Source organism: Drosophila gunungcola (genome assembly GCF_025200985.1).
Source record: "Drosophila gunungcola strain Sukarami chromosome 2R unlocalized genomic scaffold, Dgunungcola_SK_2 000006F, whole genome shotgun sequence".
Lineage (NCBI taxonomy): Eukaryota > Metazoa > Arthropoda > Insecta > Diptera > Drosophilidae > Drosophila > Drosophila gunungcola.
The window spans coordinates 205,824-222,303 of NW_026453168.1; the positions used below are offsets into that span (position 1 = coordinate 205,824).

Sequence of the window (16,480 nt, forward strand, 5' to 3'; positions counted from 1 at the left end):
ATTTCTAAACAAAACAAATCAAAGAACTCTGCCAAGAAAGTAAACCTCTTCGACCTCTAATTAAAAAAAAACAGTCACGTTTTGGGGCCGCGACACGCGAACAGCAAAAGATACTACAGATATAAAAATATATATTTGTATATGGCCAAACACATGTGTAGTCATGGGTACGAATACTTCATTTATGTTTAACTTTTTTGTGATGGCTTGATTTTAATGATTAATTTCACCTGCGTTGGGGCTGGTCATCGCTTGCTTAGTCATGAAAAAAAGAAGTAGTACGCTTTATAAATATAACCCGTGGCACGTCATTCTATTTATTGCTCTTCGGGGTGTCTGGTTGTCTGCCCGCTCGTCTCCGAAATTGCTTGGGGACCTGGCTAATGGAATTTTAACCGCCCGAGGGGGTTGGGATATATCATTACCACCCTCTCTCTGACAAGTAAAAATTGTTTATTTATGGAATGGCTAATTGGGTCAGCAGTCAGACTTTTTTCGCCCCGCAAATGAAATTACATCTTCACTTGGCAAAAGTTCTTGATGCAATTAACAAAGATTCGGCTTTAATTGAAAAGTGTAAGCCTATTCAGTCGAAACACAGTTGTGATTCACTTTATGAGGCAATCCCGATTACATCAGCATTGTGGCTACATTATTTCTAATTTATCTAAAGTCTATTGAGCAAGATTTGTTATTACTTGAGATCCCGTATTGTTCGCTTCGCTTTGTGTGCTGTCATCAGTTTGGGTTTCGCTTATGCCGCGAATGTGGGCGAAATCAGCGTCATTGTCATCTTTGGCTTGGCTTTGGTAATTCATCAAAACTGATTTGGGGCCTTTCAATTTGGCAACCTGATGCCTTGGGATTAATGTTCGCCTGAATAGCTATTTCAGTGCCCACGTGGGCTTTGCGAGGTGTTCAAGTGACACCGATTGCCATTCGATTCTGAATTTGCTTTTTGATTCCAAAAAGGTTCGGCTGCTGCTGCTGGCAAGTGGGTTCGTTATTTATTAATTAATCATTGGCAAAAAGTTGTTGCCCCACACTCAACATGCAAATTGTGCAAATCAAATGGCGAACAACTTTTCAGCCAGTTGCAGTAATGGGAGACCTTTTGCCAGCGGATGTGAGCTCGACCAGCTCTCTTGGGATTGTTGTATTGGGTAAGGTCAAGTGGGCCACGCCCACTTCCCGCCTGGCCGCCCCCTTGGAACAGCACACACGTGGGCAGCTTATCCGCTTAACAAGTGCTGAGTTCACTTGCGTGGAATAAAAATAGCGAGACACCGTGGAGAACAAGAACCCGAAGCCCCGAAGAGGTAGACAAAAGCTCCAAGAATTGCACAACTCCCGCAGCCAAAGACAAAAAACAAAAACGGGTCTCGAGGCCTTCAAATGTTGGCTTTACTCGTGCATACAGTACATTGCAATGCTGTAAACCTCGAGAATTGAATGTTATGCCGATGGCTTAGCCAAGGTTCGTTGAGTTCGTTGGTCAAAAAGACCAACAAGGCGTATGATTAATTACATCAACACTGCGAATAATCTACGAATTTTGAATCAACTGCTGCGTAATTCTTTCATATAGAAACCGAGATATAGCTCTCTTCTAGTATCGGTGCATTTGCGCCTATATAGATTAGACATTATACCCGATAGCTATAAATATTTGAGGACAAGAGCTATCGGAGTCTATAAAAGATGGCAAAAGAAAAGGAAAATGGCGCAAAAAAATTCCCCTTTTAAGTATTTAGTTTATTATGGTGTATAACTTGAATTGTTTAATCCCTATGGGTCTAAAAGCTTCATATTGTACACACAAAAAAAACATATATATCGATCTAATGTTTAAATAATAATATTAATACATATTAACACTAATTTAATTTGTATATCTATATATTTCACACATATTTATACATTTTAGAGTATTTTAAAGTTTTGCTCAATTTACGGAATAATAAAATGCTTTTATTTATTTATTATAATTGGTATAAAAATTTTAGTTATCAATACCAATAAATTATTATTGTTTAGGTATTTTTGTAGTTTCGGAATCAAATATTCAATTATTTTCATAAAAAAGTATTAAAAAAATCAAATCTCATTTTAGAAATCGTCAAATATTTCATACTATTGCCCTTCAAAAAGTACTTGTAAATAATAAGTGTACATAAACTAGATTTCTACAGAAAATGTGTTAGATTAGAAAATAGACACCTTTGCGATGTTGGGCAACTTTCGGGCTTTGCGTTCCGTATTATTATTACGCTTATATAAAGGGTCTATCAGTGCCTTTTCCAGAGAAGAACTATCGCCATTCTTTAGACCAGAAGACGTCGAGTGCAATCAGTCGTCTGCGTGCCGATGGCCATGGCCTTATCAGTCATAGCCTGGTCGAAACGTAGTGCCTTTATTTAAGGTGTTCGCACTCAAATGCGACAAATCACAACAACAAGCGATACGCAGTAAATCGATTACACAACTCGTTTGGCACTTCAATTAGAGGCGTCTGGCCAATTGCCCCAATCTACAGCTCCTCGTAACGAGGTTTATTTGAGGCGCGAGCTGGGATTGAACCCAAACTACATCATCATCATCGCTTGATAAGCACCAAACTGATGTCAACTTATATAATGGCCCATGCGTTTGTGGGGCAAGTGTGGATATGTTAAGTTATATGCTCGTTGAAGGTTTTAATTGGCCTATACAATTCTGAACTAGCTTTGTTTTAATGCACTCAACAGTCGGAAAAAGTCCAGATAAGCCTTACAAATTATTTGAATAAAAATCGGGGTTAAGTATAAACAAAATTTAATTCATTTCACCTCTTTCTAGTCGAAAAAAATACAAAAAGTTTTATTACCTGTTTAAATATGTATCATAAAGCCGAAAATAGCGGCAGATGTTTTATTCAACTGAAGAATTCCCGCGAATTGTTTACTTTACTGATTGTTGGATATTGTAAACAAGCGTGTTTCAGTTAGAAGACACAATATGGCATATGTATATGTATCTGTTGTACTTTAACTTCACTTCACAGCACACACAACTTTGCACTTAGTTCGATGACTCGAGTGGAGTATTTTTTCCGATATTATTGATTAAACTTTTTCGACTTTGCATGTAACTTTGTATCTCTGGGATTAGGGCTGATCGCAAACGGATTGCGAATGGGGATTACGGATTCGATTGGATGTTGCAATTGCAATCAGCAACAGTGAAGACAATGCAATTAACGCAATAACCGGCGCGTTCGTCAGCGATATTGCTCACCTGTTCAGGTGAAGCGGAGCGCGCAGAATGAATTGAATCAATGGGACAACGCAAAAAACCGCCATGGAAATCGAAATAACAGACCCCCCAATACCCATACACACTCAAACAGTCAAGCACTCACTCTCAGGGAACTGAAATTGAAATCTACGCAAACGAAACGAAGCGAAAAGGCCGAACAGACCCCACCAAACCGAAAAAACCGAACCAGCGTACTCAACTGAACTCGGCCAAAATGAATTGAATCGAGTCATCGACAGCGGCGAGTGCGGTACTGGGCTCATTGGCCAGTTTGTGTTGCCAATTCCGACTGATTAGCGTTTCTTGGCCCACTGCAGGTGTCTGCAAGGCGTCTGAACAGCTAACAGAGCGCTGTTGGTCTGTTAACAGCAGGCCCTGCACAGTGGGCCAATAAGACTATTTAAAGAGCAAACCAAGCCTGACTAATACAATATAAAAGCCATATGTTTGCAATTATACCCTACACTATTTAAAAATTACAAACCAAATCAACATCACATCAGGTTCAAATAGAAAATACTTTTATTTAACAATACAAAGATACCAAAGATTTATTTAGTTTAGAAATCTTATTTTCAATTCATTAACAATTTCAAGCAGCATAGTAATTCTCACCTTCATCATTTGTATTTCTTAAGTTTTAAAGAAATCTAATCGTTTGAAAATCATCTTTAACTTGGTTTTTTATTTAAATACATTTTGAACTGCTGTTGTCTTATATTTTGTTTCGACATACAAAAAAAAAAAACAGTTTTAATTCGTTTTTTAATAGCTTAGAAACAGTGAAACTTTATTTGAAAATGTTAGGTTATACGACTCGAAAGAAGAATTATTTAAAAATAACAAATCCAAGCGAATTTGGTTAGAAAAGTTTCCGGAGAATTGTGCCAAACAAATGGATTCGAAATATTTTTAACATGACCTTCATGCCTGCATTGCGATTTCACCCACTGTCCACCGATCCGATACGAACCTTCTGTTTATGCACATTTATTCATGCTGAAATTTAGTTGTGTGTACGCGGTCCGTTGTTGTTGATGGCATTTCTTTGTGGGTGTTGTCATAACAACCACATTTCGAGTGACCCGAAATGGATAAAGCTTCCTATTCCCATTACGAATCCAAAGCAAGAACCATTTGCATTAACAGTAGAAAGTCGGGGGCGTTAATTAGCACGTGCAGCTAGTATTACCCACAATTATATAAACATTATCCAGTTATTCAGTTGTCGGTGGCCATATGAGGGCGGGCCCAACGAAAACAAATAGACAAAGGCCGGTTCACATGTGAACTAAGGTACATGTACAAGTAGTTTGTATACTCCATGCGCCTGTGGCTCAATCTGAATACGTATTATGGTTTGGACTTTTATCTCTCGCTCATTGTATCTGCATCTGTATTTGAATCTGGGTGGTGGCAGGGGGAGGTGGTGTCGACAAACCGAAAGCCGAAACATCCATCTAATTATGCACATACGAAACAAGCTAACGAACGACTTCCAACGGTGTTATTTGTCTCCCTTGGGCTTCGAACAAACCATCTGGCCCAGTCGGATAAGCCCTAACCCTACAGGGTGCTCACAATACTGCGGCTTTGTTGCGACTTTTGCACACTTTCTTAACTATCCGTATCTGCAGGGGGTTCATAGCTCTGAACTCTGCAAAACCACTGCAAACAAAGATGGCTCACTTAGTTTTTTTCAAGGAAGAGCAGATGGCCTATCTCGTTCCCTATGATCAATGGCATTTCTCTGTAAGTGATGTAATCGAATCTATGACACAAGCTGAATATAGGAAATACATTTGATTTTAACAAGATACTTTTTGGCTAAGCTTGATTTTGAGTACTTTGGGTATACTCTAACATTTATTTAATCTTTTTATAATTTAGCACTTATTTGCTCTTCTGTAAATAAATTCATAATAATAAAGTTATTCAAGTTTTTTGCTTTTTTACGCTCAGTGATTGTTCTCCCTAGAAAACTGTTAGGTTTGAAAACAAAAATTTCAACAATGCACCTATGCATAAAATTGTTTATTTAACCAAATGAAGAACGGTATTTCTATTGAAAAGAAATATAAAACCCATTTTCCATTTTGTTGGTTAACACATTATGTTACGCAAATAGTATTCCATAATGTGGAAACTTATTTGGCCAGAACCTTTAAGGTATGAAAATTTCGGCAGTTCCAATGAAGAGCAAGCCATAAAGCATCCATCAAGCAAAGGTTAACCCCTGCCGAACTACACTCAACCTTTGGGGATGGCAATCAAACCAAATCCCAAGCCTTTGGCAATCAGAAAATCTTTTTTCATACCCATGTCCTGGGGGATTTTCTCGAAATGATGAACGCGTGAGGAAGAAATCTTCAATATTGTAATCGATTCCCGGAGAACGAGACCATAGGCCCCAGGCAATTTCATAATCCCACATTCCGTACTTGAATGGTTTAATATCGCGGGCTAACGAGAAATTCCTTGGCAGGAATACGGGATTTGTTTGTTTGCTTATATCATAGGGGTGTTATGAGAGCAATTAGGTAACTCACCGGCGGTCGGGGACTGGTGGGCATCGTTTCCTGGACTGGAGATGGGCGTTGAGGTGACTGCGTGGCCGTGGGCGTGGGTGTGGGTCTCCGGCAATGACAATAGTCCCCCCGCACTGGCATCCAACTCCGATTCCAGCGGCGGCGAGTTTTCCCTCACACACGACATCAAGCCGTGAGACATGCTGCTGCTGGGGGCGAAAACAAGGGGAAAACTATTTGTAATTGCCATCTACAAGAATGCGGTATTAGTGCAATGGAAATTTCTCCTATGCGATGAAAGTGCGGACTCTTCCGCGTCGGTTTCTACGGAGAACTCCTCGCAACTCGACCCATCACTCACTTGCACTGACATCCTGCGACACCGCACTAATGGATCCCCATTATGGCGGTGTTCGGGGAGGAAATTAAATGTCATATTGCATTCGCGATAAAAGCCACGACAACCTGGCGGAAACTCAGTCTGCCAGGTGCCAGGTGGCAGGTGCCAGATGCCAGTGTGACAGGGCAATTGGGTCGAAGAGTCCTTAAGTTGAAGCATTTAGTTCACTTTGTGGCTTTATTAAAGCAATTACTCATTTAAGGCTGCTCAATTTTCTGTACTGACTTTTTAAACATAGATAAACATATGATGGTCGCAATTAAAATAATTAGCTGACATGTGAAGACGATAAAAAAAGGAGTACAAATAGTTTTAAAAAAAATCAAATGCCAAGAAAATACTTTCCAAAGATGTTAGGAAATTGATGGACTAACTAAGTATAGGTATACCTTATTTACTTTACTTAGTTATATGATTAGGTAAATTTCTTTTGGTAAAATCAGTTCTGTTCATTTAATTTATTTTAATACAATACAATACATAATTTCAAGACAACTCATTGAAACTGTTTATTTTTGGTTTTAAATAAATGAGCATGTGTCCAAAGTATTAGATATTAATGTGAATCACAGGCATTTAAATGGCAAAAATGACTGATGCTTAGGCCCTGCCTATTGTCAGTTCAGTCAACCCACTTGATCACCCTGAATCAACCAATAAATAAATGTCGTGGCCGTGCAAGAACAGAATGCATTTTCCATTTGTTCGGTGGATTCTCTCATATTGTTTGGATCGAATCGCGGCAGCTAGGCCAAAGGCATTTCAAGGAAAGCTATTTTCAACTAGGAATGTGCCCCTTCATCTGAACTCTGTGGCCTGCAGACGTTGTGGATGAGCATATGCCTTTGGCTCATTCGCCATCTTATAGTCTTTGGCTGTCTTTGGCTTTGTTTTGGCGCCGGACGAATGGGACGTGAGTAATGGGTTCCCGGGCGGATGATTCATGCCAAGTTCGGGGATGCCGAACGCTCACAGACGTTGCGAGATTTATATTACATCAGGCAAGGCAGTCCATGGTGTGTGGGCAAAGAAAAGAAATTTCAGCATAATGATAAATTACACTTAATGTAAATAAAATGGAAAAATTAAAACAAGAACGTCAAACGATTGAATATGAATGACAAGAAATTCGATAAATCTATTTACTTTCTTTGACTCAAAATGCCGAATTTTGATCAAAAACTTAAGATAAATGGATGTTATATTTTTCCATTAAACTTTCAATATGTATAAAACGTTCTTTAATATTTTTTTAATATTATGAAAATGTACAGATGATCCCTGATTATTAAGCTTACTTGTTTTAATGTGATTAGTGAATTTTTTTCCCCATTTTTAGCTGCATACTTTTAGGCTGTTTGCTTAATTGCGTATGCAAAGAGAGTAATTAGTGCGGTTGAGGGCGAGGGATTAACGCTCCAAAGATTCTGTTAGTTAACCCAGTTAGGTGGGCTGTCCAAATAACGCGCTAAGCTGACATTTGACCCCTTTAAGGCAACCAGCCCCAGCCACCCACCAAAACCATGTGGACTTGTTCGGTGTGCACAGAGGATTTGATGTGCTAATTAGTGGGGGTGAACCCACCCCCTTTTAGCCATCCTCCCCCTGAAAAAGCAAGCGAAAATTGCAGTTTAAGCGTTTTTTTTGCGCATTGAAATGGAAACTGCAGCCGCGGATTCGTGTCGACACCCGTGGGTTTTATGGGTGCAGTGCAGCAGCGTTGATGAAATGATGAAGAGCTCCGTAATGATGATAAAACCCCGATGACGACGATGTTGATTGGAGCAGACAAATTAGCAGCACAGCCAACACAACTGCAAAATGTTCATTTCGTTTTGAGCATTGGTTAATTAAACGGAATGACTGCACTGGGGGGGTCCGAGTGGTATATAAATTATATATATGGGGGAGAAATGGGCTGGCGAACAGCTAACTAAATACGATTTGGCATTGAACTTGGGGAATGCCAAGGCGAAATTCATTTAAGCTGCCAATTGAGCTGGACATGTAGGGGGGATTAGTACGCTAAATACTATAGTTTATGAGTCAAGTGTGTTTGCGACAGATATACTCGAATTTATATAATGGAAATGTTTATCCAAGTTGTTTTAATAACATCTTTTACAACTACCTAATCGACCATTTTTGTTGTTCTTGATGCTATGGCTATTTTAAAATTTTTTAATTTTAATTTTATATTTTTGAATTTAAAGTGGAAGTTTATTTGCTTGTAGCTTGAGTTTTCCCTGCAGTCTGAGGAACAGCAACCAATTTCAATCCAATTAAATTTCCGCTGCGGTAATTGATTAAGAGCCCGAAAGTATGCCGCAGTTTCGAGGCAGACAAGCCGCAGTGAAAATGCCACCTTTGATTTTCCACCGTTTTTCCACCGAGACGAGACTCGAAGCAGACGGAAAATTCAGACGTGGTCTGGCACTTTTATCGTTTTTTTTTTGTAAGCCGTAACCGCAGAAGTAACTCATCACCGTCACGCAGTTTTTGCCCGCGGACTCGCGAGCTTGTATCTCAACGTGAAAATCTAACAAATTAACTTTGACTTTCATTTGCATTTCGCAGATGAGCACACACTCGCTACTTACTCGCAACTCACTTGGCAAAGTGGGCACACACTAGAGGGAAAATGAAAACGAAAACCAAAGAAAAACAAAGCCAAAACCAAAGTAAAAAAAAACAACAAAACACTGTATCTACAGCGGCCACAAACTATAATTATGTGTGGCATTTGCATAGGCCCAAACACGGAGCGGGCTGTATAATTGCACTTGCTCATTACACAAATTTGCCAACTTAATTACGATGAGGCCCAGACAATGGGCCAGGAAGCCGATTATGGCTTTAACTCTATAGCAAACTTAAGCCCCAAGCGGGATGCCAGAATTTCGCATTTGTTTAAGACATTAACTACACGGAGATAAATATTATAGTTGTTTTGTATCAGCAGTGAATTTGAATAATTTTTTAAAATTTTTAAACATACGATTTTAAGGTATATATTTTAGTTGTTAATCAGTTAAATATAATGCAGTTTAATCGATTTATTAGTGTGTATTTTAAAATTTATTTAAACTTGTCTTGTAGTTTTACAATGTGTTCTTATGAAACAATAGTTTTAATTTATAAGATTCCACATTGCAGAGCATTAGTATTTGAAAGAAATCAAATTTTTCCTTAAAATTGGATAATCTGTTTATTTAGTTTTTATTTGCATGATAAAAAAAATTGAGTGAGGTTTTTTTTCCCTGTGCAGACACTTATTACCGACACTTCAGCACAATTCCCAATGGCGAGCTGGTCAGCAAGCGTCATTGCAAAACGGCCAAGTGGCATAATGGCCAAGCTAAAGAGCTGGACAAATTGAAAAGGAAAGTGCCCCTGACCGGAAAGCTCACACAACCCGAGAAAGAAAAGCAAACAAGTGAACAAAAGTGCATGCTCATCGCACATCACACGGTGCACAACCTCCGGAGTATTACCGCATTATTATTTGCCGGTGACTGAATGGATCTGTCATCTATTTTAATGACCAGGCTCCTTCGACTTTGGACAAAACGCGAATCGGGGGCGGCTTGGGTTACTTGAAGGTCGTCTCAAACTGTAAAAATGACAAAGCTGAGGCTTTAAGATGCACTCTAATTACTCAAGTAACAGGCGAAAGGAAATTCAACATGCGGCTGCATGCAAATTTCGGTTTTATTAAATACAATTTGCCACACTTTCATTTTTTTTATTGCCATATTAAATTAAATGGATTTCCAGCCATTTTATTGAGGATCTTAATTGGAAACGCTAAGAAAATGCCATTTTTGCTTTTTTATGAGGCAAAATACAAAATACAAAATACAACTTGAGTAAAAACATGTATATATAGATGGGGAAGGAGAACATAAATATTTCAGATAACATGAGGTGTATTTTTCCAGCCTCAACCATTGCGAAATGTTGGACAGGTATTACCAAGTGGGCGTGACGCTGATAAGGAAATGAATAAGCAAGTACCAGCTACTAGTGTATATTTTTTTTCCACTGACTCGTTTGGAAGTGAGAAATATTTTTAATTTATTACACAGATGAGCAATAACCAAAAAGCTTTTAGATACAAAACCAATGAAATTGCTAATATTATAGTTTTAAAAAAACTAAAGAGAAATGTAAATGAAAAAATGCTTTTTAAATAAACATGTTGCAAATACTTTTAAAATTAAAGAAAAATGTAAATGTAGAAAAGCCTTTTTAATAAAATAATAACGACTTATTTCAGCCATTAAAAACAAACTCTTTGAGTTGTTATTTTCGATCTGTGGTTAATGCTTATTTATTAAATGGAAATTTATTCAAGAAGCTATTAGACGAGTGCCTATAATTTATCTACCGACCCAGGGGACACTAAGACCATTCTAAACCTTTGTTTTTCTAGGCCCATTTAATCTCATCTCCTTCTATTAGACCGGGCTCTTGAAACGGCGCTTGTGTTTATACAGTCCCTATTTTCGCTCCATTTGACAAATGCGAACTTTGAACCCGAGGCCCATTTGAGAGGCGCATGAAATCGTCCCCGCCCTCTTATCAATCAATCTGTGTATGATAGATGGAAATCGATTGAAATCGATGGAAATCGATAGGAGGGGGTCAGCCAAAGTTCTGATAAGAGTGTGCTGCCATAACAATGATGATGATGATGATGATGACGCAGCAATTGCTGATTCAGAGATTCTGAACACTGGCTGATGCTGTTGTTGATTTATTTGCTGTTTACTTTTGCGTTGTTTTAATTGACTGCCAGATGGAAATGTAATTTCCCCCTCTTTTTTATAGCCCTTCACATACTGCAGATCCAGATCCGAATCGGTGGGACTAGCTGACATTGCGGGGGATCTTCGAGGTTCACCATAAAAGCACTTTAAAATCTTAACTGTTTGCCTCCGTTTTTCGTCCGCGTGGCCACAACTTGTGGCTGCTGGCGAAGTGAGCGACTGAATCGGCGGAATCTCTGTCCGGATTTCGTAGCACCAAAGGATAGAGTCATTTCGGAGGTAAAAGGGTGGATTCGGGGGGTCTTTGAGTGCGTTCGTGCCCAAGGTCAAGAAGCGCAACTGCGAGATATCTCTCTCTAATTCTCCATCTCTTTTTGCTCTTTTTGCGTGGGTGGCATCGCAGCATCATTGCTCCCAAAGTTTGACAAGCACTGGATGTATGTTGCACAGAATAATGGAGCTTTTAAGAACTCTTAGTAGAATAGTTGGAATACAAAAAAAATTTCGAAATGTCTTTAAGTGTTACTCTGAAACTTAAATGTTTATTTAATGCCCGAAATAAAGTAAATGATTTAATCCTAAACTATGTAATATAAAAAAGTTTTCTAGACCTAATTTCTCTTTAAGTTAAATTATTTGTGTTCCTAATGGTGTTTCCACATTTAATTAATTTAATTCGGAGTCTGCTTTAATGATAAAAAGCTTGTTTAAATAGTTTAAATTAAGTCAACAAAACTCTTCTACATAGCTACTTAATATATAATGCTAAAAAAAAAAACCTTTACAGAAGTTGACTAGAATAATCTATGTCATTTAGAGCAGAAAACGATATTATTATAAATAATAATAAAATGTTGCCAAATGAATGTTGCCAGGACCTTCCATAACTCTCCCATTCTCTTTGCGCAGTCGCTTTTAATCCCGAAGAAACCAAAAGTGAAGCCTACACACAACCGTTCCCATGCAAAAAGAGAGAGCCTGACCTAGTCAACGAAATTGTCAGGAGTCCGTCACCGAATAACCAAATAAGGCAAAAAGGAAGCGACTTCCTTCCTCTCAGCAACGAATCCTTGTGTGTTCTGCTTTTGGAAAATGGCCAAGTTGGTGGAAATTTTCCGCAAGTGTTCAGCCTTTTCCACCTTCTTGAATTTAGGCAACGAAATCGGCAAAGTCGAAGGCCCAGTTTATGGGTTTGGCCAAATTGAGGCATCAAAAACTGAGGACACCACAAGGTTGTCCCCTTTTTCTTTGGCTGAGTGATTGCTTCTTTCCGACGAGAAGGTGTTAAGCTTTCAATGGTATTCGGAATATGGGTTAATCAGTTTGATTATTCGGTTTGAATTACACACAGATTCAAGGTCGATCTGAGCCCAAGGTCTTTGGCTGCCTGCAAACAATGAAGGCAAAAATGTTATTGTAATCAGAATGAAACCCCAAAACGAAGCTCACATTACCATAACAACAGAGACGAAGCCCAGGTGCGAACAAGTATATATATTAAAATATATATACTCTCGTACATTAAACATTGTAATGCTGCACGTACCAGTGGCATTTGAGGAGTTTCTTCCGTGCATAGACATAAATTTACTTAATGCCAACGAGACAGACGAAAAGTCGTACCCCAAAGTTTTAAGCAAACACATAAAAGCTGGTTGCTTATTTTTCCCCTGGCGGGGCATATTTAAATGAATAATTTTGCTCTATTTTCTTTAAAGTATTTTGAAAGAATTTCGTAAAACTTAAGCAGCTAAATAAAGGCAGATCAAAGCGAATCATTATGATGATTTGCTATTTATCTCAGAGTGTTTCCCAATCAAAGAAGCAATTCCAAATTATTGCTCAACTCACCTGATTTCGCTGGAGTGGTTTCTGAGGTCTGTTCAATTTTATTTTTGGGCAATACGATGATTTTCCGCCTTTCGATTGTGTTTAGATCGTTTAAGTTGTCGTTACATTGTTCGAAGCTCTTTTGTTGGTGGTCTGAAAAGAAGCAGGAAAAATACATTGAGTATATGGTATTTGAGGGTGAAGTGATGCAATCGAAATATGTGAGTTCCAAGGTTGGATCAGCTGGTTTCGAGGGACACATGTGTGGGGCATGTGTATCCCCAAGAACTGTAAGCTATTTATGAACTCATCAAGTTCATGTTCATCGAAAACTCACAGTGATCTATGGCCAAGAAAAATGTGTACTTGTAGAAAAACAATACACAAAGACAAAATATCATCAATAATTGTCAAAATAAGAAGGTTAATATTTTGTTTACTTTGAACTAATAAATATAAGAACCAATTTTAGGTAACGATTTCATGTAGGAATAAGACTTATTTATAAGTAAAACCATATAAGTTTAGTAAATAAATGTTAAATATATAGAAAGCAGAAGCAGAAACTGTTTTAAACTAGCTATTTTGCCTCTGTGCAGTCAACAATTCTTCTGCATTAAAATCAATCAACCATTGGGCGGTCAATGACCCAAAAAGCGAACATGACCCCGGCACAATCTGCCATCCGTAGACGGCTCCTGGATTTCCCAGCCCATTGGCCGGTGATAACGGCGAAAGTCGAACGTAAATCTTGATTATCCCCGGGCACTACAATGGCTTAGAACTAAAGGCTCGAACAGGCGGCGCGTTACGTAAGGCTTGAATACCGAAAACAGACTTCATTTTGTCACGTTCTTGCCAAGCCCGTGGCCAAAGGAATTTGCACATTGGGCTAGGCCTTCGCATCGCCGCGCCCCGCCCCCTTTTCCCACCTTAACCCCTTTGAATTTGCATATCCATATCGCATATCATGCGGTGTATTGAAAGCCGGTGCCCCATTATAAGTATATGAGGACATCCCTTCATGGGAACCCCCACTGATGTGTGCGTGTTCTCAGCTGATTTGCATAGAAATGGCCCGGCAAAAATGTAGATAGCTGGGTGGGGGGAATCGCAGGGCAGGAAGAGGTCAGACCTTTATGCGAAAGTAAAACTCGCCTGCAGCAGGTATGCAATTAAATAACGCCTAAAAAAGTGAGTTAGCGTGGCGGAAAGGACCTTAAGGGTTTGGGTTACAAGGATAGGCCCAAAAAAAACTCAAATTTTATTCTATACTGCAAAATTGGAATGCTGTCGCCGGCCTTTCAACTTTAAATTGGTTGTAATGGTATTACCTAATTCTAAAAGTTCTTTAGATTCATTATATCATTTAGTAGTCATATCCGTTCCTGCCAATGACAGCAAATATTTGGTTAAATAAAATTTTATAAAATAAGTAATCAAATGTAATAAAAACTACAAAATTGAGCTATGGGTAAAATAATAACACCCAGAATAGTTGTAATTTTAGTTTCAAAAGGCAGAAGCAAAAAAGTATGAATGTAATGGCTGTGCACTTTACCATTTCCGATGCCATCTTTAAAATAAAATTGTTTGTTCACAGAGAAACTCTGCACATATAAAGACAGCAAACCCTACCATCATCATCAATCGTTGTAAAAAAAACTTGATCTGATTTCTACGCATTTCCACGTACGATACCAATCCGTTCCATTCGAGATCGAGCACTCGAGCTGCTGCCCACTGCACAGGGCTTTTATTAGATGAGTGTTTTATGCAAATAGCGATCGTCCGAGGCTCCGTATTCCGGACTGGTCCAGTGGCTTAGAACGAGCCGTAAACTTTCACTGCCCCCACACGTGAGTAGGCCCGGGGTTATCTAATTGGATTGTTCGGGGCTGGCGAAGATTAATTGCAGGGGGAGATCCGAGATTCGAGGGTCTTCCGAGATGAGCACTCACAATGGTTCCGAAACAATAATGAAAAGTAAAAGTTTATGTTTTGGGATATCGAACAATGCATCGAATGATGAATCCATGAATAAATTATCCAAGCTTGGATTCTAAACGGGTTTAAACCGCTTTTATCACGGTCTGTTGCCATTAATTTTATGCACTCAAATTGGTTTGCTCTTCCCGTCATTTTCCATAAAACTTAATTGAATTTCATTTGTTATTTGTTTGGTTTTCTCTTAATGAGTTTCGTTTGCGGCAAAAGAACAGTTAGCGTAAAATTAATATCTAAATTGCAAGAATGTCGAATTCTAGACAAGAAAATATTTTAAGCATGTTGAAAATAGTCGGAGAAAATCCAAAAATGCAAAATAAAATATTCGTACTCATCAGTGCAAAAACATTTTGTCCGCACACCCACAAAAATAAACCAATATGCAGAAGGGGAGAAAAACTTTGCACGCCCATTAATGTATCCACACAATAATAAGTGTGCGAAAGAAATAATTGTCTGCTATGAGATTTCAAAAGATTCTGCTGTTTATTAATAACAAGGTATGTGGAATATATTATAAAAATGTACTAACATTAAAAAGTCTTTAAGTTATATGACTCACGTGTTTGCGTTTAAATTTAAATCGAATATTTATAGTTGCAAGGTATTCAATGAAATAAATTAAACTTTAGTAATAATAATATTCCTTAAACAAATCATTTGAGGCTAGGTTATTTATTTTGCATTGCAAATAGTGTTTTCCATAAGACCTTTTAAGCTGTAATTTTCCCAAGAAAAGCGTCCAAATTGGACTGCTTTTTCCGGGATGGTATGGCTCACTTTCTCGCTCACTTTTTCCCGCTTGGCAATCCTCGCAAATAGGTCAGTTCGGATGGAGGTTGCTGAACTCTCTCGCCTGCTGGCCAAATGTATTTATGGAAAATTTGTCACATAACTTCGTGGGGCAGAAATGACGCCAGCGATTGCGAATTAAGCGAAGACAGAATTTGCCTAAAGTCTGGGGTAATGCAACACTTCAATGCCATATAGCTCCCAAGTGGAATAGTAATAAGAGCAAAACCGAAAACTTGAACAAGAAACTGAAAACTGGAAAACCACAAGACCACATCAAGCCAAAGGCTTGCTCGAAAAAGACAACTCAACGGCGCAATAACCGAAAACTTAATAATAACTCATAAACGCAATTAAAACTTTTGTTTAAGCTGCTTCACTAATTTTTGTCAAGTAAAGAATAAAAATTCTAAATATGTTTGGCTAAAATCAACAATGTTTTTTTGGAGCTTACAACTAAGAAAAAAGATTTTCCTCATGTGTTCCCAAAGTTTTTCAAGTTTCGTTTGGAAAATCGAAGTCATCATCGATGTGGCATAAAATTAACATTTACTACTTCTCTTCCATTTTATTTTGTGTTGTTTTCTGTTGTTTTCTGACTCTTTCTATCCATCGCTTGGCTGGGTTTTCGATCCCCTTCTTTAAAAACAAATCCAAAACGAAGCAAGCCCAATCCAACAGAACTTGCCACTTCAGCGGGGGTCCGGCATAAATAGTTGAAGAGTTGTGTTGTTCAATAAAGCTGCTTTGCCACTCCAATCTTTCCCCTTCGTTTTTTCTCCGATGTTTGCCCCTTTTTCACCCAATAATTTATAAAAATTCGAAAGATCATCCATAGCCAGATTCTTCACTTC

The 16,480-nt window shown here is 38.4% G+C and overlaps 1 protein-coding gene across 3 annotated transcripts in view; it reads right to left on the bottom strand.

Moving 5' to 3' along the window:
- The window catches only part of LOC128255189 (uncharacterized), a 39,135-nt gene that overhangs the window by 13,324 nt on the left and 9,331 nt on the right, over positions 1-16,480 (bottom strand). For 2 of the 3 annotated variants that reach the window (XM_052984753.1, XM_052984750.1), the window contains exons 2-3: positions 12,849-12,980; positions 5,847-6,034 (exon numbers count right to left, since the gene is read on the bottom strand). In XM_052984753.1, coding sequence (XP_052840713.1) covers positions 5,847-6,027 — 181 coding nt within the window. In that variant the 5' untranslated portion in view covers positions 6,028-6,034; positions 12,849-12,980. The remainder of the gene's footprint in view (positions 1-5,846; positions 6,035-12,848; positions 12,981-16,480) is intronic. The other variant, XM_052984751.1, reaches the window with a different exon arrangement.